Source organism: Exophiala spinifera (assembly GCF_000836115.1).
Source record: "Exophiala spinifera strain CBS 89968 unplaced genomic scaffold supercont1.4, whole genome shotgun sequence".
In the NCBI taxonomy this organism is placed as follows: Eukaryota; Fungi; Ascomycota; class Eurotiomycetes; order Chaetothyriales; family Herpotrichiellaceae; genus Exophiala; species Exophiala spinifera.
In genome coordinates this window covers 960224-986519 of record NW_015622516.1, presented here as the reverse complement: position 1 = coordinate 986519, position 26296 = coordinate 960224, and the positions used below count along the sequence as shown (strand labels likewise).

The window sequence follows — 26296 nt, the reverse complement described above, 5'->3', positions numbered from 1 at the left end:
CGTACAGACAAGAGCCCACCAGGACAAATACATGCATACCCTGTACATTCTCCTGCCCTGAAACACTCCAGACCCATCGGTGTGATCCTCGACGTCGCGTTTGACATCAGGGTAAACAAACAAACAAACAAACAAGCAAACGGAATGTTGCGAGTGCTCGGATGCGAGGGTGTGGAATGGCATCAGCTCGACAAGTCCTGGGATCCATTCACCACGTCGTACGATGATCTGGGGATGAATTCCCCCTGCAGAGACATCCAACAAAGGTGATCGATTGTACGCCCGATGTTTCGTGCGGACCTTACAATGAGGCCCCCTTGCGTCGTCCGTGGTGTCTCATGTCGATGTCAAACTCTCAATATCAAACCTCGTATTCCAAGGGTCGAGAATGGAACAACAATGGAGCTTATGGACCATCTATGTCAACGGACCATGAACTATCACGCTGACCCAACTCCTTCCTGAGGTTGGCCAGACGTCGGAAATGCTGGTACTATCCGCTGATTCGACACCATGCACGATGCATCCTTGTAAGTTGGTGGTCCCGTTTTCATCGGCTTTCAGCTCGAAGCAAGGGGGCCAAGGGAGGGTTATCCGTCTCTCGCTTGCAGTACTCGGAAAACACATCTCGATCTAGGTTGTGATCTATCTCTCGGGTGCAGTCAGTACTGGAATAAATCGACTTGGCCATCACTGGTCTGCTCGAGATGATGCCCCTAACTAGTAGGCTAGGTAGGGGGGTCACTTACATATGACTTGTAAGGTATCTAACTACAGCCTACGCATACTGTCCTGTAGGTAACTAAAGGTGCCTAGGTAATAATGTTTGAGATCTCGCTAATCTGCATCTCACCTCACCTTGCCTTATCTACTTACCTAGGAACTAACGGAGCACTCATTACTTGTACAAGCCTGGCCTGAACTTCCAAGTACTCGACAACCAACGCCAGCCTGAGGTCACCTTATGAAAAATGGCAAGCTGAGATAAAGTGCATCGTCGACTTAATTCACTCGTTTTGTTTTTCTCACAACGATGCTTAACGGCAATGGTCTATGGAACCCAACTATCGTACCGAGCTATGGCAAAGTCCTCCTGTTCATGCACCGATGCCCAACACCTGCCTATCCTTACCTTCCTATTGCCAGGGTACCTCAGGTAGGTAGTCACAACATCAACAGCACTACTTGTGTATAGCACAGCACGGCACAACACCACATCATCACCACCAACACCTTGTCGCTATACAGCACCCTCTCTGATTCTAGTTGTCATCTCACCTCATTACAATACCTCTGTCACTTATCACCTCAGTTCACTATTCTGCGTCGTAAATCCACCCTCGCCCTCACCCTCTTCCTTTCTTCGTAGCCCATCTTCCCAACTACCCACCAGCGCCTTGATGGCCTCTTCAGCAACCATGACGCCACGATTGACATCTTCGACGCCCGTCCACCCGGGGACATGCAAGAAGGCGACTTTCCCGAGCCTCTCTTGACCCTGTACTTTGTCCTCGTTCTGTGCATTCTTCTCCTCCTGCTCCTCCTTCCGCGCCTCCAACCACCTGTAACTCAGACTCGAAAACAACGCGAACTCGCACAAGAACCGGCCCGCGTCTCTCGACAGCTTGACGACAGACCTCTTCCGATTCTCTGCTGCCCTCCGCTCCGTCACGGTATCATTCGCGCTCGCGACGTTTTGAGTCTGTATTCGAGGTTGGTCATGCGCGGCGTTGTTCCCCTTTGCAAAGGTGGTACTTGGGTCCGTAGCACTTGTGGTCGCAGCTGTACTCGTCGCGTCATTATCGCCATTGGTGCCGACTTCGCTTTCTCGGTGCGTCGTGTTTTCCGTCTTCTTTTCATCATCCACGGGACCCAAGAACCCTCTCGCGACCAATTCCCTCTGCACGCCGGCCTCCCAACGACTCAACACGTCGTCTTCATCCCACATGCAATACAACAGCGGTGGCACGCCGTCCCGTTTCCATTTACATTCCCCGCACAGGTATCCGTCCAGGTTGTCCACGTCTTTTATCCGGTACCCGTCCCTGTGCCCGCGCGTCTCCAGCGAGTAGCAGTCTCGTCCGCCGGCCATGCCGATGTGGAGGATGAGGTCCGGGTTGTGCAGGCGGATGAGCTCCGGCACGGTCTCCGAAACCGTCGAGTATGATACGCGGATCGCCGACGGGTGGACGATGAGTTTGATCTTGTACTTACTTCCGGAGACGGGGAAGAGATCCTCTGGGAGTGCAGAGGCGATGAGCCATGATGGGTTAATCAGGAAGGATTTGAAGGGCTAGAGAGATCAACGAAGACACCCGTCGTCAGTACATATAGTAACAAAGGGTGGTAATGTCATCAGGACACGAAATATAGGTCCAGGTGTAGCTGGGATAGCAAAAACGAGATCACGCAGGACCTACCCCGAACCCAGTGACGAGAACTCTCACTTCCCTCAATGCTGGCGCATCCGTTGTCTCGAGCGTATCTCTTCCGGTGCCATCCTGTACCAAACCTGGCGGCGGTGTCGGTGGCCCTGCGTCGCCCATGGAGTTGTGTACTCGAGGTAATTCGAGGCTCACGTAAGTATTACCTCACTTGTATAGCGCTTGTCGGTGTGGTTCCTCGCGCCCTTTTAGCCCTTTTGGCCCTTTTGGCCCTTTTGGCCCTTTTGGCCCTTTTGGCCCTTTTGGCGGCGTCTTTCTCTTCCCCCAGAACTGCGTCGGGCTAGGTATGTTTGTGTACCTAATGGCCCAGGCACGGGTGACTCGACGAATCGATGCGGTGGTAGAGGATGTATGTTCGTTTCGTAAGTTATGCGCCTTGCGTTCAGAGACGATTGACGCGGCGTACTCCGTATGGAAGGACGGGGTGAGGTGGCGGTTGTATGAGTTGATAAAAGATGGTGCGTGGACTCTTTTCCGCCTTTCGCCCTCCGCCTCTCAGTCGATTCTCTGCACTGTGTGTCGTATGGTGTGATGATCGTCTGCGCCGTCACCGTCGCCGTCCGGTTCTTCGGAAGCAGGCCCGCTCACCGATCGCTTATCCCTTGTCGATTAGTTACAGAGGTGTGTGTGTGTCACTGTCAGCGATATCTAAGAAAGTATATCAACGCTCGCTTTCCTCTCATACACGTCCGAGAGCGATGTCAGCGCGTCTGACGACGGACGCGAGCCACGGGCAAAAAGATAAGAAAAAGAAAACCAGTTGATCCAATCTGGGAAGAAAAGTGTGAGGTGTGATGCGGGAGGCGTGAGGTCTGTGTGCAGTAACCGGGGGTGTGAGATTGTGAGAACCGAAGATATTCGATTTTGATGGGTGATATCATTGACACACGACGCCCGAACTGCTAGCTGAATAGATTCAAACAAGTCACTAAAGTTGACATCCCGTACTTGTAAGACGAATCTACCGAGCTCTTCCTCTCGCCCTCGGTTAAACGAAAGATAAAGTTGGGCGGGAAAAAGGGCTGAGCGCTGATGGAGTGATCTACAGTGATATCTATCCCGTATCCTGAATCCATAGAGTCCTCCGATGGATCGATGGTGTGATCGCGATGTCTCATAATTCATCCATCGTCTCTGACTACGAACAATACTTGTTACGCAAGTGCTCAATGGGGCCCAATCTCCGCGATCAACGGAAAAGCTGACGATCCTTGGAGACGCACTGCAAGGGTACTAATCACTAATAGCTAATATCCACCCTCCGGCGTACGGCTACAGTGCACTTATTACTGTATACCTAGGTAGGTACCTATTGAATCCAACAACTACTTCTTGCAGCGTTTTCATGATCAAGAACGTCAATGGCTAATCCCCCTTTCCGGTGAATACCTGACGACTTGGCCTCTATCACTCTGGATGTCGCATGCAAGGATAGTAGGCCCACTCCTTCAACTTCCTCTTATGTGTGGCAAGGCAGGTAAAGGGTATCGATGAACATGCATCTATGCAGTATCGACATACCAGAAAACCGAAGAGAAAAAGCACCTCCAACGCCCTGCTTCGCTCGCTTCCAATATCACACAATGTCACCACCCCATCTGCTTTGTTTCGAAATATCCCAAGGGATCAAACCAACTCCAAAGCCATATTCAAGGTTGGAATCTCCACCAGTACAACATGCACCCCGTAGTATGCCATCCTCGCTCGTCTCTCTTCTTCATCATGCCGACTTGTTTCCCGCCACAAGACGTTCCATCTTCCTCAAAGCACCTCTGAGATCTCTTCCGCCTCTCTCGCCTTCCTCGGTCAACCACTTTTCCATTCGCATCCTCACCTGCTTGAGATTGCGCTGGATCGGCATCTCCTCGCCATCTTGCACCGTGGCAGGATTCAACAGCACGCCAAACACCTCGGTCCAGATCTCCTTCTCCCAGTATCTCTTCAAGTTCTCTTTGAGTTTCCATTCCTTCTTTTGTCCCGGACCAAGACTGCCACCGACAGGGATTGTTTCGATGTATTTCCCAAATAGCAAGCTGTGGATCACTCCCGCCGCACCATGATAATCAATCTGCCACTTCCACGGCTTACACTCCCGAATCTCGGCACAATCAGTCGCACAGCTAGGCCAGTCGGCGATGAATTGGGCGCCTGCCTTGAACATCCTTGTATCGATGCCACGACCAAAGTCGATGAGTTTCAATCCCTTGTCATTCCAACCCGATCCACCAAGAGGCTCGTATGGGCCGGTGACATCAGTTCCGGTGAAGCGGACGAGGCAGTTGTCACCCTTGAGATCGCCATGCAGGATTCCTACATGGTGTAGATCTTCCAGACTCCGCAGTAGTTCAACGCCGAACCACATGGCAAGCACCTCGTCGAGACCTTCGGCAGGTTTGCCGGCCTTCATATTCTCGTTCCGTGCGAGGTTGACCAAGTCAAGCAATGTACCTTGTGGACTGTACTCGAGTACAATGTACGCCTCGTCGCGGTAGAGATGGCATTCGTGCGCAAGGACGATTGACTGCATCGTCCGCGCGGCAGAGCCTAGACGTTGACGAACAGTGCGGAGAATGTGGAATTCCCAGACCAAAGTGCCAGGAGGAGTTTCGGTCTTGAGCGCTTCAAGAGGCTGGCGGGTGGAATCCATTGACTTCTTCGGGCTAGAGCTCTCCTTGTCTTCCACATCATCGGCTATGGCGAGCGCATTCTCGTTCGGGTCATAGCTTTCGACGAGGTAGACAGGCGCGAAGGCACCTGCACCCAACTCACGCTTCACAGCATAGACGCGAGAAGCACCTGTGAATTTGAGCAGAGGCGGCACTGCTTTGATAGCTGCGTCTTTGCTTCCCTGGCTTTTCCGTGGACTACCTTTGGCTTTGCTTTTCAACAACTTGTCTGCATAGGACTTTAGCACAGAGTACTGACCGAGTGCTTCCGCCGAATGATCATGGTATCCAACGTAGGACGAAAGCGGAGGATACACGGCGGTGAGAATCTGCTGTCGGATGACGTCGTCGCATGGGTTGCATTGTAAGTCAGCTACGACCGGACCCTTATGCCTTACGACAGATTGGGTGATGCTTCTCGCCGGCGATTGGTCTGGAACAGCAGGGGTCTTGAAGAGAGACTCTTCATCCTTGGTCGAAGCTGGACTGGCTTTGGCGATAGGGAAAGGGATGTGACCGTTTGGATTCGGGCGACCTCGTCCAGGGGCCTTTCTCTGACGTGGAGAACAACTCGCAGCCTCCTCTTCTGTGATACCGGTATGTTCGTACTTTCTTTTACCAGAAGAAGGAGGTGTGCCATCTTGTTGCTGAGGACTACTCAATAAGAGCTTGTCGATCTGCACTTGAGAAGGGCTCTCGTAAGTTCGTTGCAATCTGCTCGGAGTCTTCGACGTGAAGTAGTCTGGGTCATTGAACACGGTCGATGGTGCAAGGGAACTCTCAGTTCTCTCGACGATTGGCGTCATGAATGGCAGCTTGTTTTGGGCGACGAGGGCAGGGTCTCGATACGGCCTCACCGGAGTAGGCTCGTAGTCTTCCGGTGGAAGCGGAATGAAGCGAGGCTTGTGGGAAATCTCGCGATGCTCCGTGAAGACATCATCCACAGGTGTTGAGAGATTGTCTCTGGTGTCATCCTCATGTACAGTCTCTTGATCCTCTTCAGCGATTCCTCCTTCTTCAGCCGCGCCCTTTGTCTCAGAGTGTGATAATGCGTGCAATGGATCTTGGATTTCAAGATCGTCCTCTTCTTCATCGTCAACATCCCCAGCAATCATGGCAATGGCTTTGGTGTCCATGTCGTCAAAATTGCAGTTGGCAATAGCAGCAATAGCTTGTGTGTCAAAACCACTACCGAGACCGGATGTTTGTGTTGCATTTTGACTTGAGGAAGCTAGACCTTCAGTCACATCGTCAGCCATTGCGTGTCTGTGTTTGTCCTTCAGCTTCGTCTTGGTGTGAGCTTTGTTTGAGGAAAGAGAGGTCTTGCTAGATGAAGTATTCCGAGAGTCAAGCCGTGGCACGTGCTTGCTGGCTGTGAAATCTGACCAAGGAGACACACTTTCGGGCTGACTGTGAGTTTGTGTTTGGCTCTGGCTTTCAGTGTGATCAAATTGTGAAGCCAAAGTATCATCGCCATATTCACTGTCAGCTCCAAACCCCCTTCCAGTGCCGGTGCTCTCGGCGTCCCCTGTCGTGCTGTACCCATCGTCTACATCTTCAGCAAATTCTGCCTCCTCACCACTTTGAGTATCATCCTTGGTTACTTCTGATTTACGAAGTGGCTGATTGAACATGTCATAAATCTCATTTGTTGCAGCTTTCGAGTGGAAAGTCATCGTTGGCTCGGCTGTGTTCTTCCTCTTGAGTTTCTTGCCCGTGGGTGACTGAAGACGGAGCTTGACTGTCTGTGTTTCCTGCTTCACTTCTCGGATCTTGTACTTCTTATCTCTCGGCTGCTGGCTTTGCGATTGCGGTTGAGATAGCGTCTGTGATCCTGGCATCCCAACCATGGATTGTGTTGAAACATCATGACCGCTGAGGCTACCCTGAGAGGTGTCGTTCAGATCAACCTTTTCCTGGAATGATTCGCTCAGGTTCTCAATATCTTCCTGCTCCTGAGCTTTGCTACCTTTGGATCTGGATTTTCGTGGAGAGCGCCCGTTTGCAGAAAGAATTTTCAAAGGAGTCCCCGATGATGGTTCCTCCGGCTGCCGCCAGTCTCTATGGAGCCACCCTCGCGACATAGCTCGTAACTCCTCGAAACTGAATTCTTGGTCGTTGCTGGGATAGATGGCTTCAACATTGACAAACACACGCTCTATTCGGCCGGTCCGTGGATTGACGACATCTCCAGGCCGCTGAACAGATTCTTGCGGTCTGCTTGTTGCTTGTAAGGACTGGAACAACTCCCAAAGTTAGTGATTGATAAAGAGCTTTCAGATCAAGATGAAGGGGTGGTTCGAACGGAAATTGGCATTGACTGTACATGACTCTAGGAAAATGGACAGATCGATCATACCGGGTCTTTGAAAATCTCCATCTTTGGTACTGTCCCTACTCGGCCTCCTGCTTTCATCTTTTCACCAGCCCAAGGTCTAGCTTCGATGGTGTTTTCCTTCTTCCGCTCCTTGATCGAGCCAATGTTATCCCAACCATTCGTCGAGGTTGATGCGGGAGGGGGTGCAGCATTGTCGGCATCTGAGAATATCGCCATCTTTGGCTTGCCAGAGCGAGAAGAATTTGCGGCGCGGGCAGCAGCACCATTCTGCTGCTGCTGTGGCGCCTGACCATCGTTGCCTCTATGCGACGAAGCAAAAGGGTCAATCTTTGCTGCCAATGCAGGCCGCACTGTTGGAAGAGCGGGAGAGCTTGGTTCGTTATCTGTCTGTGGTCTCGCCTCAAATCGTTGTTGGAACTGGTTGTATTTCCGGATCAGTCTCTCGGTCGGTCTCGCTTCTTTTTCAATACCAAGCTTGAATACTTCATCTGCCTGTACCCAGCGCCCTGCGCCCTCTAGCCAAGCGGCAAACTCTTCGTAGAAGAGTCCGAGCGCATCACCAATGCCATGTCGAGCAAGGAACGCAAATGTCTCCCGAGGGCTATCAGAAAATAGCCGAATGTAGTGCAGCCACAGCTTCAGGTACCGTGGATCATTCTTGTAGAGTGAAGAGGTAAGAAAGGCTTTCGTTGCTCGCTCGAGAAGAGGCAGTAACTGCGACTGTGGTGTCGCCTGGGCAGAGGGATATGAATTGAGCGTCCATTTCACATATCGGTCGTAGATATCCAGTGGATCATCAGCATCTGCTATTGACTGCAGCTCAATCTCGTACTCTTGTCGGATCGCGTCGTTCAGGGTCTTGGTCTCGTTCAGCGTAGGTTCAGGCTGTAAGCCTGGTCTGCCAGATGGGCGTGGTGTGAGGATAGCGGCGAGTTGCTTTGCTGACCGGCCACCGGGTAATGACTGTATGTTTTCCTTATGTGTTTCTATGATGTCGAAGTTAATCAGGTCGTTGTCTGCTGCCACAGGCACGGCCATTGTCGTTTTATGCTGCCCTGGGTTAACTGTGTCGTTAATATACTGGTTGAGAAACGCCTGCGACAAAAAGAGACTGCATAACAAGAACGAAACAGAAGATGAAGATGCGTTGATGCTTCGATGGTGATTGGCGCTCATAATGTCAACAAACAATCGCCTTGGCAAGGATCAATTGCCGGGGTTTATCCGAACAATACTTCACGGAGACGCCGAGCATAAAATCAAGAGCAGCAACAGCATTGTATGAACTCTGCAAAGACAGATCCCAGAATCAGCAAGAATTGGTATACAGTTGACAGGTAGGAAAAGACTGAGAGAGGGTGAAGAGTTGTATGTTGTTCGAAGCCCATCACTTTGGGTTGGCGATGTGAACCTTGAAAGGGACAACCTGTGTTGCAACAACATCTCATAAAAGGCATGTGAGGAGCAAGATTGGTCGCAAATTCTTCCTGAACGCTTCAATAGATCTTTGAGTGGACTTAGTACTCAAGACAGTCTGCGGATAGTCCATCAATGGGTTTTGCCAAAGGGGTAGCAACGTTCCGAAGATCCACCCGTTGTGATTCAATGCGAAGCTGACCTTCGCATCGACGGTGGGGGTGTTGTGAGACCTGTCTGCGTACATCTAGAGTTATGAGCTCCATCATCTGTATCGCTAGATTGATATGACTTCTCCCGCCTCCAAGCCGGAAATTCTTCTGTTGCAGCCAAACGATCCCTAATATCCCGTATTTTGAAGATGGTGATGACAACCTGTTGTATGCGCTCCAACTTCAAACATGCTATGCAGGATCTCGAGCAAAGTCTGCAGTCGGTGCTCAAGATTTAATGCAGTCTTCTTGTATTTGGCTGAGGTAACTCGCTTGATCTCGTCAGTGGCATCTTGCCACTTGCATCATCTCAAGAAACGGGGCTTCTCGTGTTCTTTTGTTCGTCAGCCAGATTGAATCCTCTTTCAGACCCAGTCATGTATGTTTTGGAATTGACAAAAGAAAAGAGTGTCTTGAAACATCACCTCGAAAATACAGGATGTAGAATGTGGGAGGGCGTTCGCCGAGGAATTGCCCGCAGCCGTAAGCACGAAGGATCTCGCGTCCGCCAGACGACCATCCCGTACAAGCTAACTCCTGTAAAGCGCTGAAACTCTCTGAACATTCTCAATCGGTAGGTTGGGTGTGCTCAGACAGAGCATAGGCCTCTCCCGTCACCCAGCCTGTTTCTGTACTTCAAGTTATCCATACCTTTGCGAGCATCACCGCTATTCGTTCCGTAGAAAATGGCATACTCGGCCCTTCCGACATGGCCTCTGATTCTCTTTGGCATCCTAGACCCTCTTGCACTGTAAGCAGGTCCGCTCTCACCATTTGATGGTCCTTCCACTGACAATACAACCTTCGCAAATCAGTTGCTGGGGCTTTGCAACGGCCATCCTCGACCCAGAGCACTACTACGCTGACCAGTCACCCAACGCTGACTTGTCGAGTCTCACGTTCACGCCGCAGGCGCTATCGCTGACTTACCAACTCGGGAACGTCTTCTTATTGATGGCAGTCGTCGCGATTACGTGCTGTTGGACGACTCACGCCGAGATCACGCGGAAGTACTTGGTCGCGGTTGCAATTGCGGACCTCGCGCACATCTACGCGGCGTACTGTGGACTGGGGCATAGTGTGTTTTGGGATCTGTCGCAGTGGAATCAGATGGCATACGGGAATATTGGCGGGAGTTTGTTTATGCATGTGAATCGGGTTTTGACTGTGGCCGGGGTCTTTGGAAAGCTCGGTGCTACGAGTACGAGTGTGAAGACGAAGACGTGGTAAGAAGAGACGCTCATTCGACGAGCAGGCACGCATACGCATACATCGAATTAAGTTTGGCAAACAAAGTCATCAAAATATATCGTGAGGGTATTTTGCCTCTTCATTCCTTTTTTCCTAACTATGCCTCTACGACAAAGAAAAAAGTCTGGCCTTGTCCGACGAACTCAAGCATCTTCTCGAAAAAGAGCAGCTTGGAGTTTCATCACTATGCTCTAAAAGCATATTTATCATAGTCTCGCCTCGAAGTACCAGTTCATGCAAAGGAAGACTTTTTTCTTGAACCTCCCCAAATGCTGGTGGAGGTCAAAGGCAATCGGTCATCACATCTCGATGGACCTGCAAACCAGATCGGAATGCCCCAGACGGTTGGACCGAATTTAATGGCCGCTGGCGAGAGCGACTGCACGACGACGATCTCTCTCTTCGGCGATAGACAACTGCGAAGTATAATTAGCATCTTGTGTTGGAGGAAAATGTCTCGAAAGGAATGTTCGTACCTTGACACCCTTGCCCTTGGGCAGACTGACCCATGGCTTCTCCTTGCCGATGATGAAAACGTTGCTTTCACGGGTAGCAAAGGAGTTGTCAATGGCGTCCTTGATGTGAACGATGTTGAAACCACCGTCGTGTCTCTCACGGTGAGTGATGACACCAACACGACCCATGTTACGACCACCAGTAACCATGGCTACCACACCAGTGTCGAATCGGATGAAGTCGGTGATCTTGCCGGTTGCGAGATCGATCTTGACGGTGTCGTTGACCTTGATGGCCGGGTCGGGGTATCGGATACTATTAAACCCATCAGCTATTTAAATTCCTTTTTTTCCAACCACATCTTGGCCCAACGGCTGATAGATGCTTGAGCGCAGACTTACGTGCGAGCATCATGCGTAACCAAGTATGGGATTCCTCCTTTTCCAATCTGGACACGCTTGACCTTGCCGAGTTTGTACTCTGCCTCAGCTTGTTCGATTCGGTGCACAGCAAAGCGGCCCTTGGTGTCGTAGACCAGGCGGAAGTGCTCGCCAGTCTTGTCGATCGAGATGACATCCATGAAGCCAGCGGGATAGGTAACATCGGTGCGGACCTTGCCATCAACCTTGATGAGGCGCTGCATGAGGATAGCATTGGTCTCACGGCCGTTGAGAGCATACTTGAGACGATTTCGGAGGAAAACGATCAAGGGCAGGCAATCGCGGGTTTTCTGGTTCCAGAGTCAGTATTCGCATTCACCTCTCGAAGACAGATTGTGCGACGAACGTGAGGACCAGGGGACGCCTTCGGGGCATAGGCGCCCGAGAGCTTGTCCAGCAGCCAGTGCGAAGGCGCGCTGAGGCGTTTCTGATGCTTCTTAGGACCGCGACCCATCTTGTTGTGATGTTGTGAGATGTGAGAAGAAATCAGTCTCAACTTGCGAAACTGCAGATGATTTTTCGAAGGTCGAAAGTTGGCGCAAAATCTTGGCGTCTTGGCGCAACTATCCTGTTCAAATGACCAGATGTGTGGATTTTCTGGAGTCAGTTTGTGTCATTTGAAATGCTGTCTTGTCTGGACCCTTGACTGCATTACTACGTTCAGGATCTAGATTTCTGCCAGTCTTCTCCTCTAAAGCAACCCCTCGGCTATAACTGCAGGTGTCTCCTGCAAAGTCATAATCTAGAATATCATCGGCATGAAACTGCGGCTCGACTGGATATCTACTGATGACCACAACTAGAGGACTTCGTGACGCTTCCTCTCGAGCCGCATTTCTTGTTGCTGTTAACGATAGCCGCGAAAACCCTCAGGGGCCCTCGACGTCGAGACTCGTGCTCTATGAATTCCGTTGATCGAGACCTCGATAATCATATTCAATCTTCACGAGCTAGGCGAGTCAGGGTCCTTGTTGGCTTCATTGTCTTTCCTCATGACTAGGCTGGATATGTGACCGATACAGGCCACGCCTTTTTAGATCAAACAGACAAGGAAATACAATGCGCAAGCAAACATAAATGCCTATACGTTTGTCACGAAATTCTGCTCTCTCTCTTTCTATCTCTGAAATCTTCCTTAGCTTAGCTGCTCTCAGGCGAGAGCAATACATATGGTGCTGAAAATGACCTCGAGAGCCTAAAACAAATATTATGCCAGGAGACGTTTAGCTGACATCCACTACGATTCTTGCCAATACCAGTATCTTCAGACCACCCCCGGGCGTACTTGTACGCCTCGCAGGGGAGCACCAGACGTTGAGAAGTGAGCATTGAAGCTCACAAGGCTTTTGGTGCCAGATTACTGGCGAGAAGGTGCGAAAGTATCAACGAACGACGCCATTTCTGGCATTGCTGCAGCATTTCATTGCCTCCTTTGAAGTAGTATACCCTCGGGGCTTTCGTCGATCTCGTCAGGCGCTCTCAACTGACGTTCCGTAGGTCCAGAGTGCCTATCGCATCAGGTCCTAGGACTCCCTCCACGCTGTCAAGACAACCGTATTCGACTTCGTGAGCTCGTTCCGAAGGAATCGTAAAACATCAATTCCGAAATCAAAGAGACAGGACTTTGCTGTTAAGAGAAAGAAAAAAGGCCAGCAGTGAGAATCGCCGCTGAAGGCTGGCGATGCCTCGGGAATGTCGCCCTCCCAATCAAGTTTAGCTGCACGGGCAACTTCGTTGCTGCAGAGTGACGTTGACCTGAAATCCAAATTCATCTTCACGTCTTAATCGACTATCGCCATACTAAAGCTCGACAATGCTGCAGAATTAATGAGATTCTCGGATATCGTCAGAAGATCAAGACCATGGCGCTGGTGAGAACAGTTGATAGTATGATCAATGACGCAACTCAACTCCTTTTGCGGTCGACCTCTTGAAAGGATTTCAGCACCTTGTTGCTCTGAGAGGACTCACCAACTTAGTCGAGAGTGCACCACAACAATTGACAGCAAGCAGCAGGTCCAACAAGTACAGAAGCCGGCAACGTTGAAAAGGCCGACAACGACAACGTGACCGTAAGACGGCAACTGGACCAGGACTCCAGCGTCATGGATGGCGACAACAACAACGTAGTCAAGAGACAACCCCTCCAAGCAATTGCACCAGGCAAAAGACATGATGGGGCTGCCACTGCTCACAGGTTTGTGTAAACAGCAACAGTACCCCCAGGTGTCCAAGCGATACTCAGCGGGATAGATGAAAGTCCTCCATGAGCCCTGTGGAAACACCCAGTATTAACAGTTGAAAAGGACACGCGAAAAAAAGCAAAAGTGGTTTGGAGGTTGTGGCCGAAGCCTTTGAACCCAGGATTCATACTCGACTTGGAGACCACAAACTCTTCCGTCTTTCTGTTCTCTCCCAGGTAAGTGAAATGAAAGGGTTGCCCGAAGGCGACGCAAAGGCTTCATACTGACGTGAGTTCACCACGCTGGCACGCTTTCTGTTCTCGCCTTTCGTCAAAAGAAAAGTGGTTTGGAAGTGTTGTGGCCGAAGCCTTTGAACCACGGGCGTCATACTTCTGACATGGAGATCCACAAACTCTTCCGTCATTTTCTGTTCTTGCCCGGGTAGATGAAATGAAAGGAGTTGCCCCGAAGGGCGACGGAGAGCTTCATACTTTGAGGTGAGTTCACCAAATCTGACACCTCGTTTCTGTTCTCGCCCTCCGTCATGAAAGGTTTTGAAGAGTGTTGACACCCGAGCTTCATACTTTGACTTTGAAAGAAAACCATAAACTCAAGTCGTTTCTGCTCTCGTCCAGGTGTGTTGTGGCGTTTCAGAAAAGATTGTTGACTGAGGGTACTCATACTTCAACGGAGTTCAGATACGCACAAACTCACCTCCGTTTTTTCTGCTCTTCCCCTCAGCCGAGATTTCAGAACCGTCGGCGCAATTGGACTTTCGAAGAAGGTGACGACCCCCGCCCCGAAGCATCGCGCAAGGCGATGACAACGATGCAGGGGTCGCCCGCCCACCCCCATTGACAGTTTTCTTACGGGCTCATCTTCGTCTCCAATCTCCCCATATCGCCCCCCCAAACCAGGGCCTGCACCACCTCGATGGCAGAGAACTTGCCCACAGAGGCCTTTAGCGACACATTGGGGCTGTTCGCAACAAGCGGCTACTTATCCCCAATGAACGCTATCGAACCTCTGTGGACGAAGAACTCTGCGACGACTCAGTAGCCGAAGCGATCATGCTTCACGTACCACTTACGGTGGGCTCCTTGTCCCGATCCGGTATCCAACTCATAATCACTGTCGTGACTCTGAGAATAGACACTGGACGCGAACACGGACCGACCGTGAGCGTCGAAGCCCCTGCGTCGTCGCATGCCAGGGCGGTGCTCGGGAACTGGTTTGGGAACTCTGGTAGATATTCTATCAGAGCTGTGACTTTGTTGCGACCTGGTCTTGACCGGAGTCTTAACATTGACACTGCGAAGGGAAGACTGTTGACTTGGAGTTCCACAAAGGGAAACCGGTCGTGGAGGTGTTGTTGGTGGCTCTGCGGAAGCTTGCTTGCTGCAAAAACAACCCATTTTGAATGAATTGTTAGTGTGACGTGTAAGTGTTCTGAAATCTGAGGAAAAGGAAAAAAAAGTCGAGAGGAGACCGGGGGGGGGGAGGCATTTGTAGTTTCCCAGACCTTTCCTCTCCTCCTCCGCCCTCACCCCCCTCGCCTTGCCTCCATGTGAGTCAATGTGAAAACTTTCACGCTTCCAAAGTTTTCTCAGCAGACAGAATGCATGCTGTTTTGGGTCTTACGGGGCGATATCCAGAGAGCTAGCGCTAGCATGTGCTTGATGTGCCATGTTTATCCAGTCAACAGTCCCACCGGAAAGAATAAAATGAGGCGTACCAAAGCATGACCGGAAATGGATTCTGTACGTTATGGGCTGGTCCAGAATCCAGATATGCAAAAGGAGAAATACCCGCTTACGGCCTGGAAACCCGATGGTTTGCTACATGTGTACGGGTCAGAATGGCCGTTTGACTTTCCGAGCCAACACTCTACCGGAAGAAGACTTACGAACATCGTCGGACGGAAACAGGCAGGCAACTTTGCGGTGCCCACTGTCATTCCCAAAATCCATACATACATGGAATACTCGAAATCTTGTCCACGCGAATGGATAATTCGGGAAGTCTGGAAGGCCATTCGCTCATGCTGAGCCTCAGAACCGATCCTTCAGCGTCGAAGTTTCACGAATATCATTGGAACGAAACAGGCAGCCAGTTGTGTAAGTTCACTCGAGAAAACGGAGGACCTTTCCCATCCAGGATCAAAGATCGGGTGTACAGATCATGCCGAAGATGAACCTTGATCTTGTGGGGGCAGTCATCACGCAGCTTATGCAGAATACTCGGTTTGCTACAGCACATACCTTGTTCGTCACGCCCCCTGATGTGGCTTTCGAGGATGCCAGCGCCATTCCCCGGGGGAGCTTGACGGCTACAGTCACGCTGTTCCGGCTTCAGGGGCTCGTGGCGCGGTGAGACCCAGAGCCAGCCAACGAGTAAACATGGAGGGAGCAGTGAGTACGATCGATCACCGCTCGACGAGCAAGATGTGTTTCTGGACTATACACGGGGCTGTGTACAGTAGGAGTAAAACGAGGATACGGAACGGTGTACGTATACCGAGGATATCCTCTATGAGACAAGATTATTTGTCTCCCTCGATTGTTGACTTCACGAGAGGTGGCAAGCACCGACCTTGGGCGATGAGGGATGTTTCGTAGGACAGAACACCATGACCACCACCCCCCACCGCAACCCTTTCATCGCTCTCCAACAGTCCTCGATACGTAGCTCGTCGCCGTCCTGACCACGTTACAGATAGAATACTCCCTACTATGCCTCAACGTCTCCATGCCTCGTATATTCGTCACAGTAGTCTTTTTCAAGCTATCTACTCACTATACGGACCCGTCTCGATCCAAAGAACCAAAACAGCTTGATGATTCCTCTTGTCGTCTCAGAAGCAGAAGAAAGAATACAACAAGTCTCCGGGAAACAGTGATTTTGCGCAACTTTCGGGCTAGATCCACACCACCACAACACAATTTATTCTAGGCACGTCGAGGGACAGGATACCCAGCTTGTCCAGGCTGATTCGCTGGGGCACCACCACCAAACCTGATCCCTATATCTGGCGTCCATACTCCTCCTCCACCAATACTTCCACCTGCGACGTTCACGGAAACAGGAGCAGTCGAAGGCATGACTCCGGCTGCTTCCACAGAAGGGGGAGGTGGGTGATGATTTCTTGTTGGTATGGGCGCAGATATGATGCCTTCTTGTCCAGCTCCCGCCCCGTCCTCGTGCCCCTGCCCCTGCCTTTTCCGTTGTGGCTGCTGTGGGTTGCTGGCGACTTGACCACGGCTCCTGGTCTGCGGTCCAGCCAACTCACGCCTTGTTTCTTCCAGGTTAAGTCTTCCCATGTCTTGTCCTGCGAGCTCGGCTTCCAGCTGACTAGCTTCGACACGTCGTTCGTTGACTTGTGCCTTGCAGTTTTCTCTAAACCGGGTGACATGCCCAGCTAGATCGTTGTAAAACTTCCGACCGGTCTCGAGGTTACTAATGAGCTCCTTGTATTTGGAGTATCCTGTGTCCAGAGCCTGTAGAGCCTTCTGCCGATCGCGTGTACTGGTATCGCCTCTTCGCGCCTCCAGAAAGGCCTTGTTCGCTTCTCGAAGTCGCGCCACTATCTGATCTTGTTCTTCCTGCTCGACCACCAGTACGTCACGATCCGAGTCGTATGTTTGGAGCCGTCTATCAAACAGACCTTCGAATTGACCGGGTTCGATCTTTTGCATGGGGAATTCACGTTCAAGTCTGGCTGCCTCGGTGAGTAGGGCAGGACCGATGTCGTCTGCTTGAGCCTTTTCGCGCAGCGCATTGATGCGATTCTTTCGCCGAGTCTCCAAACGAGAGACCTCGTTCAGACACGTGCGGAGGCGGGATGCGGCCTGCTCAATCGCCGGCGTCATTTCGACTTGTCGAGACGAAGGCACGAACCGCTCGAGGTCACGGTTTGTGCCACTCAGTACTTTGAGAATGTGCTCGTTTTCGCGGAGTTTGGCTTGTACGAGGCTGTCGCTTGCTGCCGCCGAGTTTAGATACGTCTGCAGCTCTTTTGAGCTTTGGTACAGCTTTGCCAGAGCGACTTCAGATGAAGGACGATTCCATCGGTCCGTACCATATTTTGATCGAGCCCTGTCGTCTTCGGCCTTTTCTGCGTCTAGAAGCGACACGCCTTCCTGGTAGATGGCCACGTCGTTCGTCTTGAGTTTGGTAGTGTCGTCTATCGACCGTTTTATCCGATACAGGGCATCTTGTTGACGAAGCTCTTCGGCCTTGGAGACCAAACTTCCGGGAATACCGAGAGGCTTTTCCAGTGCTTGTAATGATCCAGGCAAGTCGAGTGACTGGAGGACTTCGCGCAACCTCGCAGTCATGGCCTCGAGATCCGCAATTATTGATTGGTTGACCAGGCGGTCTCGACGATCTTCATATATCGAGGCTGCCTGGTGGACAGCATAGGGCACGAGTTTCTCAAAGAGAGGCTTCCCAAATGGTTGTCCTTCTCCAAGGAGCGAGATCCCATTTGCGACCTCTGCCGGTGTTTTCGGTGCGACCATGTTGGTGCGGTCAAGCAGTCTCAGCTCCGACTTTGGTGTGACGGCTTGCAGGTAGATGACATCGTTGTCCTTTTCTGCTCGTTTCAAATCTTCTTGCACTCTGGTTTTTAACCCGTTCAAGTCTCCCACTACGGTCGCATTGACCCATCTGGCTTCCTGAAGTCCCTCGTTGACGCAGTTTATACTGTCTTTTAGGCGGGCGATTTCTTCCCCGTACTGCTTGTTCTGTAGACAATACCTTGACTGTCGATACTGAGCGGCGGCCGCGAAATGGTGGTGCTTCGCTTGCATGTGATGTATCCACTCACTACTCACTGCTCTTGACTGGCGGGACGCGTCTGCTGCGGCGATGTAGTAGTCCGACACTTTAGCTGCCAATTTAGAGACCGTCCCGTCCGACATGTTCTTCTTGACGGTAATCTGCCAGAAACATTCTTGTGCTTGGGCGAGACAGAGACTCTGCAGACTGTCCAGAGTCACATCATCCATATCTTCGGGAGGGGTGGAGCGCATGTCAGGGATGATCTCTGTTCGCATGAAGGCGAAGACTCCCGCCGCCGCGATCCCATATTCCGCCGCTTGTTTCAGCCCGTCGATGGTCGTCCAGTTTGTGTGAGTGGACAACTGTGAGTATAGCGCAGCAAGGTTGAACAGTATATTCGCGAGCTCGAACCTGATATTGTTCTGCAGAATTGGTTTGTCCCTGTCATATCCAATGGCGGGGTACCAGGGAAAGTCCACGCCAATATCGATCGGAAACTTCCCTCCTATGTATCGTAGTTGAGCAGCGTAGGCCGTAAGACGCCTGAGGCCGCTGGTATGAGGTTCTTGAACGTTGATGGCATCGGCTCGGAGGGCGTCGATTCCGCGAAGATCATCTGTAAACATGCCCGGGGACTGGTCATATTTGCTGGAGATGTACTGTTTGATGGCGGAGGAGAGGTCGACCGAGTGTGTCCGCCGAAAAGGTATCTCGAGGACATTCGAAGCCATCATGAATCAGCGGGAGATGTGTCCAGGGGGTGGCTGAACCGAGTCTGAACACTTGATCACGGTTGAAATGCGCAGTTCGATTTGCGTCAGGCTGCGACGGCCAAAACTCTCAGCCTTGCAGTGACGTCAGGAGCGTGTCAACGCACGTGACTAGACGTTCACAGCCTTGCGGCCTCACGAGTACGAGGCCTCGTCCGCCCCTACGAGGCTACGACACCCGGTTGCCACCGGCCCGGTGCTGGGTGCTCAGGAAGGGCTTCAAGATCACCCGTGTGGAGGAGCTCGAGTCACCCAACAGACCCGGCTACACAATTCTGCTGGCAACCAGCCCAGACAGGGAAAGCGACTCCTGGACTCTCGGCGTGGCTTGCCTCCAAAAGTCCTAGTTGTTGAAGTTTCTTCCAATCGAAGACTCTCGGAAATCAGCGAAGCGGCAGGAGTCCCCGAGCCGGCACGGACTTCGAGTTACGACTTGACCGAAAAGAACCCCACGTCGACATTGCACGCCTTATAACTTATCCCCCGCCCGATCGAACAGGGGTCTGATTGATTTATATAGACTGGCATCCGACTTGAAGCAACGACTTGCAAGTTTGTTTCATATACCGGTTTCTTTCACTACATACAGGCTTCATCGATTTCCACATCTTTCTCCTCATTCAGCATGGCTCCATCGGCTATCAGCGATCTTCTGCCCTCGGGGCCGTTGGCCTCGAAATCGGTCAAGCCAGCGGACCAGATTCAACACGTCCACGGCCTGGAAGACACGAGACCCATTCAGGCCATCTCCCACGGCGACGTGGCTCTCCCCGGTGTTCCCACTTTTACCGATATGGCTGCCAAGCGTCAATGGCAACTCGAGCACATGGCAGCGGCCTTCCGCCACTGGGCGCGCGAGGGTTATGTCGAGGGTATCTCAGGGCACATTAGCGTCAGAGACCCCGAACACGAGGATGTTTTCTGGACAAATCGTGCGTCGTAACCAACCCCTTTTCCCCGTCCTGATGGAAAAGCAAGACGCGCAAGGAAAATACTAACCAAGACAATATAGCCCTCGGTGTACACTTCGGCCTAATGAAGGCAAGCGACATGATCGCCGTCAACTTTGACGGCAAGGTCGTCGGCGGCAACCGCACTCGCCCCCCCAACCACGCGGGCTTTTTGATCCACAGCGAAGTCCACAAGGCTCGCCCAGACGTGCACGCCGTCTGCCACGCGCACACCGTCTACGGCAAGGCGTGGAGCGTGTTTGGCAAGCCCCTTGAAATGCTCACTCAGGACTCGTGCAAGTTCTACAAGGCGCACAGCGTGTACAACTCGTTCGGCGGTGTCGTGCTGGCCAGCGAAGAGGGCGCCCAGATCGCCAAAGCCCTCGGCCCGACCAACAAGGCCGCCATCCTGCGAAACCACGGTCTCCTGACGGTCGGCAAGACGGTCGACGAGGCTGCGTTTTTGTTCCTGTCGATGGAGCACGCGTGCCAGGGCCAGTTGCTCGCCGAGGCCGCGTCCCAAGGCGGAAACATCCCCAAGGTCCTGATCGACGAGGAAGAGGCCGCATACACCGCCAAGATGGAGAGCGATCCGGACACCTCCTACGCCGAGTTCCAGGTCTACTACGATTGGGAGGACTACCACTCCAAGGGAGACTTCAAGAACTGATCAAGGCCATATAATTTTAATGAAGAATTATGATAAAACGAGGGGGAGGGGCGGAGTCCTGCGTCGTTGTTCGCATCACATCATATCACAAGGAGCGACGACGGGGAAAAAAAAGGGCAAAAGGAAGAGGCGAGTGAGGTGACAACGAAGGGGGGAAAGAAGTTGACAAGATCATGAGGGAATGACGAGAACTATTATACCATTACCCGGGGGGATCTGTACCAACAGTGGGTGTGCGGATCCATTCATTGGTGACAAGGCGCAAGGGTCCAGTCTTCTTGGGCTGGTCTCGCGTGTTCCAAAAATCCCAAAGCACATGTGCATCATGAAGGACAGGAAGGATGCCCGATCTTGAACATATATGTGCGGATCCATTCATTGGTTGTGTATACCACATTTTTAGCATTTGGGCATACATAGATTTGTTTGCAGTCAAAGCACATTCGGTACAGGACGAGATCTCCCTTGACAACTTCACCACCGCAGTGTCTAGTACAAACAAATCGCACGATAGCCGGCCGATATTGGTTGCCCCGTCCTGGAGTCATTTGACTGTGTTGTTTCGCACCTTGTGTGATTTTGATTGTGTATATACATTACGGATATATCTCTGCCTCAGGTCGGAAGTTGACAGTGTACTCGGTGCTTGTCACACCGTCTGCACGCACGCTCCGTACAACTTGACGGGATGATAGCAGTGAGTAGACCCAAAATATCCCGTGATGACCATTTGAATCGACCGTCAAGGCTTTCTCTTGCAAAGCGTGAAGGCGAATACTTGACACCTTGGCGGGTGGGCTCGCAGGCTAGGTAAGGCAGCCTAGGGTTGTTGTTCGCAAATTTACTTCTTTCGATCGATCGTGGGAACCTCCCCGAAGGGTCTTTCGGGGGCTCACACGAGAAACCATGACGAGCCACACACACACACACACACACACACACACACACACACACACACACACACACACACACACACACACACACACACACACACACACACACACACACACAGGTAAATGCGGAGTGGTGGTGGTGGTGGTGGTATTATTTTGGATATCTGCTGCGATCTTCTCGTGTTCGTCGGAGCTGGAGGGGGAAGAGTAGCGGCGCCTTTGTTGCTGTGGGTTGCGTTTGCGTTTGGACGTTTTCAGTCAGAAGATTCACCCATGTCGTGTTATGGCGTTCGCAGACTTTCTTGTCTGTTGTATCTTGGATGGTGCCTCACTTTGACCAAGATGCCGTCTGGGTGTGTGTATGGATGCTCATCATCACTTTCGGGACCACCAACCACCCCCCTCCCCACACACATGTGTCCTTGGGAACACTCGACGCGATCGATTCTCGTCCTTGTCACAGAACATCGTCTCCATTTTCAGACAAAACACCAACACCACACCCATTTGTTCGAGGCCGACGTGACGAGAGTAACAGACGGTGACTGGTAATATCGGCAATGTCTTCAATTCTGGCCGACGTCTTCAGCTGGGTCTCCGTTCTGGCCTTCCCAGCCGGCCAGGGACCAGGTGATGGCACAGCTGACGAGCACCCATCTGGAGATGAAGGTCCAGAGATAGGCCCTCCACAGGGTCACCCGTTCCCACATCGGACGGCGAAGAACTCCGGCGGTCCACAGGAGCGTCCCGATCAACAATGGTCCCGAGCTCTGACAGACCATGACGAGCCCCTTCGCCAGTGTTGGGTGAGCTCGGCCGAACGCGGTACTGTACTCGTTGGCCTGGGCTGGAGCCGAAGGCCGCCGGGGAGGAGGCATGCTTGAAAAAGAAAAAAAGGATCACAGAGATGCGGGTAGTTTTTTTTTTCGGGCGGTCCAGACAGACAAACAAAACAAACAAACTTCTCGTGTCTGGTAGGGCTTCTTTTCGTAGATACCGGTCCGCTGAGTGAATCACCGCCGGATCATTTCTTGACGGTGAAAGAACAGAGATCTGTAGTGCGGACGGAGCACACGGCCCAACTCGGTGGTTCCCAAAGCTGAGAGAATCCCTCCGTGAGATAAAAGACGACACGGCCCCGGACGGCGGCGGTTGACGCGGTAAACCTCAGGATATAAATCTCAGCTGTCACTTCTAGAACTTTTTTGGTGACGATGCAGTGGGAGGACAGCCGTTGTTGTGCGGAGGGTTTGGGAATCTGCTGGCAGCGATGACAGTGAGGAATTAATGAATGTTGAAAGCTGATGATCAGGAGATTTAAGAGAAACCATGGCTGACGTACACAAACCAGCCAATGAGGGAGCAGCAGTTACAGTGGGAACATCCACCACCACCACCACCACCCGCAGCATTAAACTAGTCCTCGACTCACACTCAGAGAGTACGGGTGGCCTAGGCATGTATCTACGTGCATCTGCCCTTCTCGGCTCGAGCATGTCTCCTAGCGTATGTATGGTTCAAGTGTAAATGTGTGTCGTTAGTCGGTCTAGTCTTGGTATCTCTATAGCCGCTCACAGTCGTCAACATCAACCCCCGCCTCATTCACCGATCAAGTCTATCCCAGAACTCCGACTCCGAAGAATACAACCAGTCCACTCACCACAAGTCGAGCTTCGAGGACAAAGAAGGCAAAAAGACCATCATAACAATCTACAATCCAGAAACATTCGCATCACCACCCAAAGGTCTCTTCCATGAAATCCAGATTTGCACCCTGGCCCAACAACACACGCGAAGAACGTCTGACCTCGTCGGCCAACCCGCCACCGGCACAGACGCTTACCCCGACGCAGCCCATCTTCTGCTCGACTTCTTGCGCCATCAACGACAGCACGTCTGGTCTCCCCCGTGACATGCGGACCGTTTCGCTGGGGCTTCTGACCGACTGAGTCAGGCCCTCTTGCGTGACGTACACCAAGATCTTCAACACTTCTCGTCGTCCTTCCATGTTCAGCACCTCGTGCATCCAGGGACGAATCCAGTCCAGACAATCGGCCGTACGGATGACCCAGACGAGCGTGACTCTCTGGGCCGCAACGGTGCCGTGGCTGTAACCCTCGACGAGCTCTCTCACGTACGGAAGTTGATGAGTTATGCCAACTCCACCCGCGAACAGCATCACGGTGCCGTAGCTGGACAAACTCTGTTCGTGGCCGTAGGGGCCTTCGATGTAAGCATTGACGGTCAGATGACCTTCTGCTTTGCCTGCACGATCCCAGAGCTTTCGAGTCAGCCCGCGATGCTTCTTAATGACGAGCGACATCGTTCGGTCACCACGGGCGTCCACCTCAACTTCTTTGCGCTGGACTATCGGAGCCTTCTCGTTGAAAGTCCTGGTTGAGTCGCTCCTTGAGATGGTCTCCTCGCTGCCGGACCACGCGACCGAGAAGGGGTGTGCTGTCCAGAGACCGACCGAGGGAATGGTCAGGAACAAAGATTGTCCAGGCCGGTACTGCCACGGTCGAGGGCTGGTGATGTGGAGTTTCACGGCGCCCCCAGGCATGGCTTCTACCTTGGCCTTGCAGACGCTGGACCCAAAGCTCCGGTACAGCAAGGTTGCGAATCTCCAGGCTCTAAAGACGGCCCAGAGGATGATGAAGCCCAGGAGCTGGTGTCGCTGTGGAAGCGTTTTCACATCCAGGTGTATCCAGAGGAAAACGCACATGAGAATGACGAGGACAATGTGGAAATGTAGAAAGAACTCATACGAAAGACCTCTCAATACCTTTGGGCTCTGTAAGAGAATGACGGTGAAGGCGATGGCAGCGATAAGGCCACTGTAGATGAACTTGGCCTGCACCGATTTGCCGACTCCGGCCCAACCGGCCGTCTTGACCTTTGCGATAAGGTAGCAGATCACATGTGCGATCCCCTGCAAGATGGAGATGCGACCCAGCCAACGATGCAAGAGGTTGAACGTGTCGTAGGAGATGTCCAGCAGCCATATCAAGGGATTCTTTACTGTGCTCAGGACCACGATAGGGATGAGGTTGACGACAGACAGGGATCCGAACCGGTCGCGGAGGACGGGTAGGACTTGGAGTTCAGGAGCGGGCCACGGAATGTTCCATACACAGGCGAAGACATTCGTGGCCAAGAGCAAGAAGATGAAGACGGCCTGGAGTCGTGTAGGAACGGTGCCGAAGCTGATGCGCTTGGAGACCTTGAGCTCGCCAGCGCGTCGGTGGTGCAGGAGAGGCGCGTAGAGGAGGTGGCTCTTGATTAGAGAAAGGGTCGACGATGGTTTGGAAAAGTATCGAAGCGCCGCGGGTCTATTCATCGACGCCAGGTGCCGGACGTGGGTGTCGATGCGACGGAACGTGGCATAAACAAAGGCCACGCCGGCCACACCCAGCAACGCCCAAAGATAGTTCCAAGCCAAGATTTTGTTGAGGTGAGCGAGATGCTCTTGGGCGCCGGCATTCTGATACTGTGAACTGCCTTGCGTGCCGTTGCCTGCAGACACATAGGCAGCACTCGCAGTCGTCGACGCCATAGCGATTGCAAATAGTGTAAGTATAGGAACCATGATGTTTCCAGTAAAAGCAAGGAGAGATCGAGAAGGAAAGCAGAGAAAGGATCAGTCTGCCAGAGACGAAGGGCGACAAAGGGTCTTTGGAATGTCACTGCAGAAGAACAAGAGCATGAACAAAGACCAACACGCGGACATGCCATGATGGTGATATAGAGGTTCCTGGAGTGAATAGTTTGCAAACCTCCGCCAAGGGCGATAGCTGCATGGAGACCGGAAATGACGAACTCACCTGGCTATGGCGCCTCGTAGTATTCACTGGGTTCTGAAACGAACGCAACAAGGTATATCGTGGACGCATGGGTGCATGGGTCATCGACTCTCGGCACGACCCAGAATGCTCTGGGTCGGCGCTGAGAGAGTGACACGGTGCTTGTCTGAGGACAGCATTCAATGACCTGCAGTTTGTAGCTTATCTCGAAGCAGTAGCTGAGCTGGAAGGATCGGGATGCACAGACTCCGACCAAGTGAGCGATGGCTTGTTGCACTCGTAGTCATCGCAGAGGCCAGAGACGCCTCTTGCTGAGGCTGTTATCTGGGCAGATAGATGGTCGTGGAAGATACCGTGGTGGAGCATGGGAGGGAGGGAGGAAGGAAGGGACGAAGAGAACGATGGCGAAGATGGTAGTTGGCTCAGGGCCTACAAACTCGGAACGACCAATCGAGGATCCAGTCGGTGGTCCCGATGACGATCATCGCCGTCCTGGCCCGGCTATTGTATCTTGCTTGCCCAAGGATCGGGGGGATTAGATGTGGCCATCTCAACAGCCAAGCCGGAGGACTTGACTCCTATTGGCTCCGGGGGAGTATGTGATCGGGCCATTGAAACACGCCGGCCTCCGGAGGCTGCGAATGCCCACTCCGTTTCGTAGGAGTACTTGGAGCTTCCTTGCTTCAGGTGCAATACTCGTGGCCCATCTCAAGCTGTTCGTCCCCAATAACTTAAAACTTGCAGTCCACTGGCAACACGTACATACATGATGCTGCATGGATTTCCATCTCGTCCCTCCACTCGTCAGTCCCGTTTGAGTTTCAACACCTGAAACGTTAGTTCCAGGCCTATAACATCCCGATATCCGCCTATTGAAGCTTATGCTCGTTATTCTTTGTGCCTCGACTATACTTTCTCGTGTTCTGAGGAGGACAAACCTCGTCTACTCTGTATAAGGCTCCCGACTCCACTTGGGTACGCCCTGTCCACGTACCCTCCGTACTACATATGGTTAAGATGGC

At 52.2% G+C, this 26296-nt stretch overlaps 8 protein-coding genes across 8 annotated transcripts; 2 read left to right on the top strand and 6 right to left on the bottom strand.

The window, feature by feature from the left end:
- Positions 1-1303: 1303 nt before the first annotated feature.
- Positions 1304-2546, bottom strand: PV08_05548 (uncharacterized protein; the record flags this gene model as incomplete). Its single annotated transcript, XM_016379891.1, has 2 exons — positions 1304-2293; positions 2421-2546. 2 exons carry the CDS (start codon positions 2544-2546, stop codon positions 1304-1306), a joined length of 1116 nt encoding a protein of 371 aa, XP_016235718.1.
- A 1618-nt stretch (positions 2547-4164) lies between these two features.
- PV08_05547 (uncharacterized protein) lies at positions 4165-8486 on the bottom strand (the record flags this gene model as incomplete). Its single annotated transcript, XM_016379890.1, has 2 exons — positions 4165-7347; positions 7470-8486. 2 exons carry the CDS (start codon positions 8484-8486, stop codon positions 4165-4167), a joined length of 4200 nt encoding a protein of 1399 aa, XP_016235717.1.
- Positions 8487-9762: 1276 nt separating this feature from the next.
- Positions 9763-10306, top strand: PV08_05546 (uncharacterized protein; the record flags this gene model as incomplete). The annotated part of the gene is made up of 2 exons (XM_016379889.1): positions 9763-9827; positions 9892-10306. The coding sequence occupies 2 exons, from the start codon at positions 9763-9765 to the stop codon at positions 10304-10306; spliced, it is 480 nt and encodes a 159-aa protein (XP_016235716.1).
- A 377-nt stretch (positions 10307-10683) lies between these two features.
- PV08_05545 (40S ribosomal protein S4) lies at positions 10684-11677 on the bottom strand (the record flags this gene model as incomplete). Its single annotated transcript, XM_016379888.1, has 4 exons — positions 10684-10743; positions 10804-11098; positions 11185-11513; positions 11570-11677. The coding sequence occupies 4 exons, from the start codon at positions 11675-11677 to the stop codon at positions 10684-10686; spliced, it is 792 nt and encodes a 263-aa protein (XP_016235715.1).
- A 4677-nt stretch (positions 11678-16354) lies between these two features.
- On the bottom strand, positions 16355-18919 carry PV08_05544 (uncharacterized protein; the record flags this gene model as incomplete). Its single annotated transcript, XM_016379887.1, has 1 exon — positions 16355-18919. The coding sequence occupies one exon, from the start codon at positions 18917-18919 to the stop codon at positions 16355-16357; it is 2565 nt and encodes an 854-aa protein (XP_016235714.1).
- A 664-nt stretch (positions 18920-19583) lies between these two features.
- On the top strand, positions 19584-20578 carry PV08_05543 (uncharacterized protein; the record flags this gene model as incomplete). The annotated part of the gene is made up of 2 exons (XM_016379886.1): positions 19584-19890; positions 19971-20578. The coding sequence occupies 2 exons, from the start codon at positions 19584-19586 to the stop codon at positions 20576-20578; spliced, it is 915 nt and encodes a 304-aa protein (XP_016235713.1).
- A 1459-nt stretch (positions 20579-22037) lies between these two features.
- On the bottom strand, positions 22038-22349 carry PV08_05542 (uncharacterized protein; the record flags this gene model as incomplete). Its single annotated transcript, XM_016379885.1, has 1 exon — positions 22038-22349. The coding sequence occupies one exon, from the start codon at positions 22347-22349 to the stop codon at positions 22038-22040; it is 312 nt and encodes a 103-aa protein (XP_016235712.1).
- An 854-nt stretch (positions 22350-23203) lies between these two features.
- Positions 23204-25027, bottom strand: PV08_05541 (uncharacterized protein; the record flags this gene model as incomplete). Its single annotated transcript, XM_016379884.1, has 1 exon — positions 23204-25027. One exon carries the CDS (start codon positions 25025-25027, stop codon positions 23204-23206), a length of 1824 nt encoding a protein of 607 aa, XP_016235711.1.
- Positions 25028-26296: the final 1269 nt, after the last annotated feature.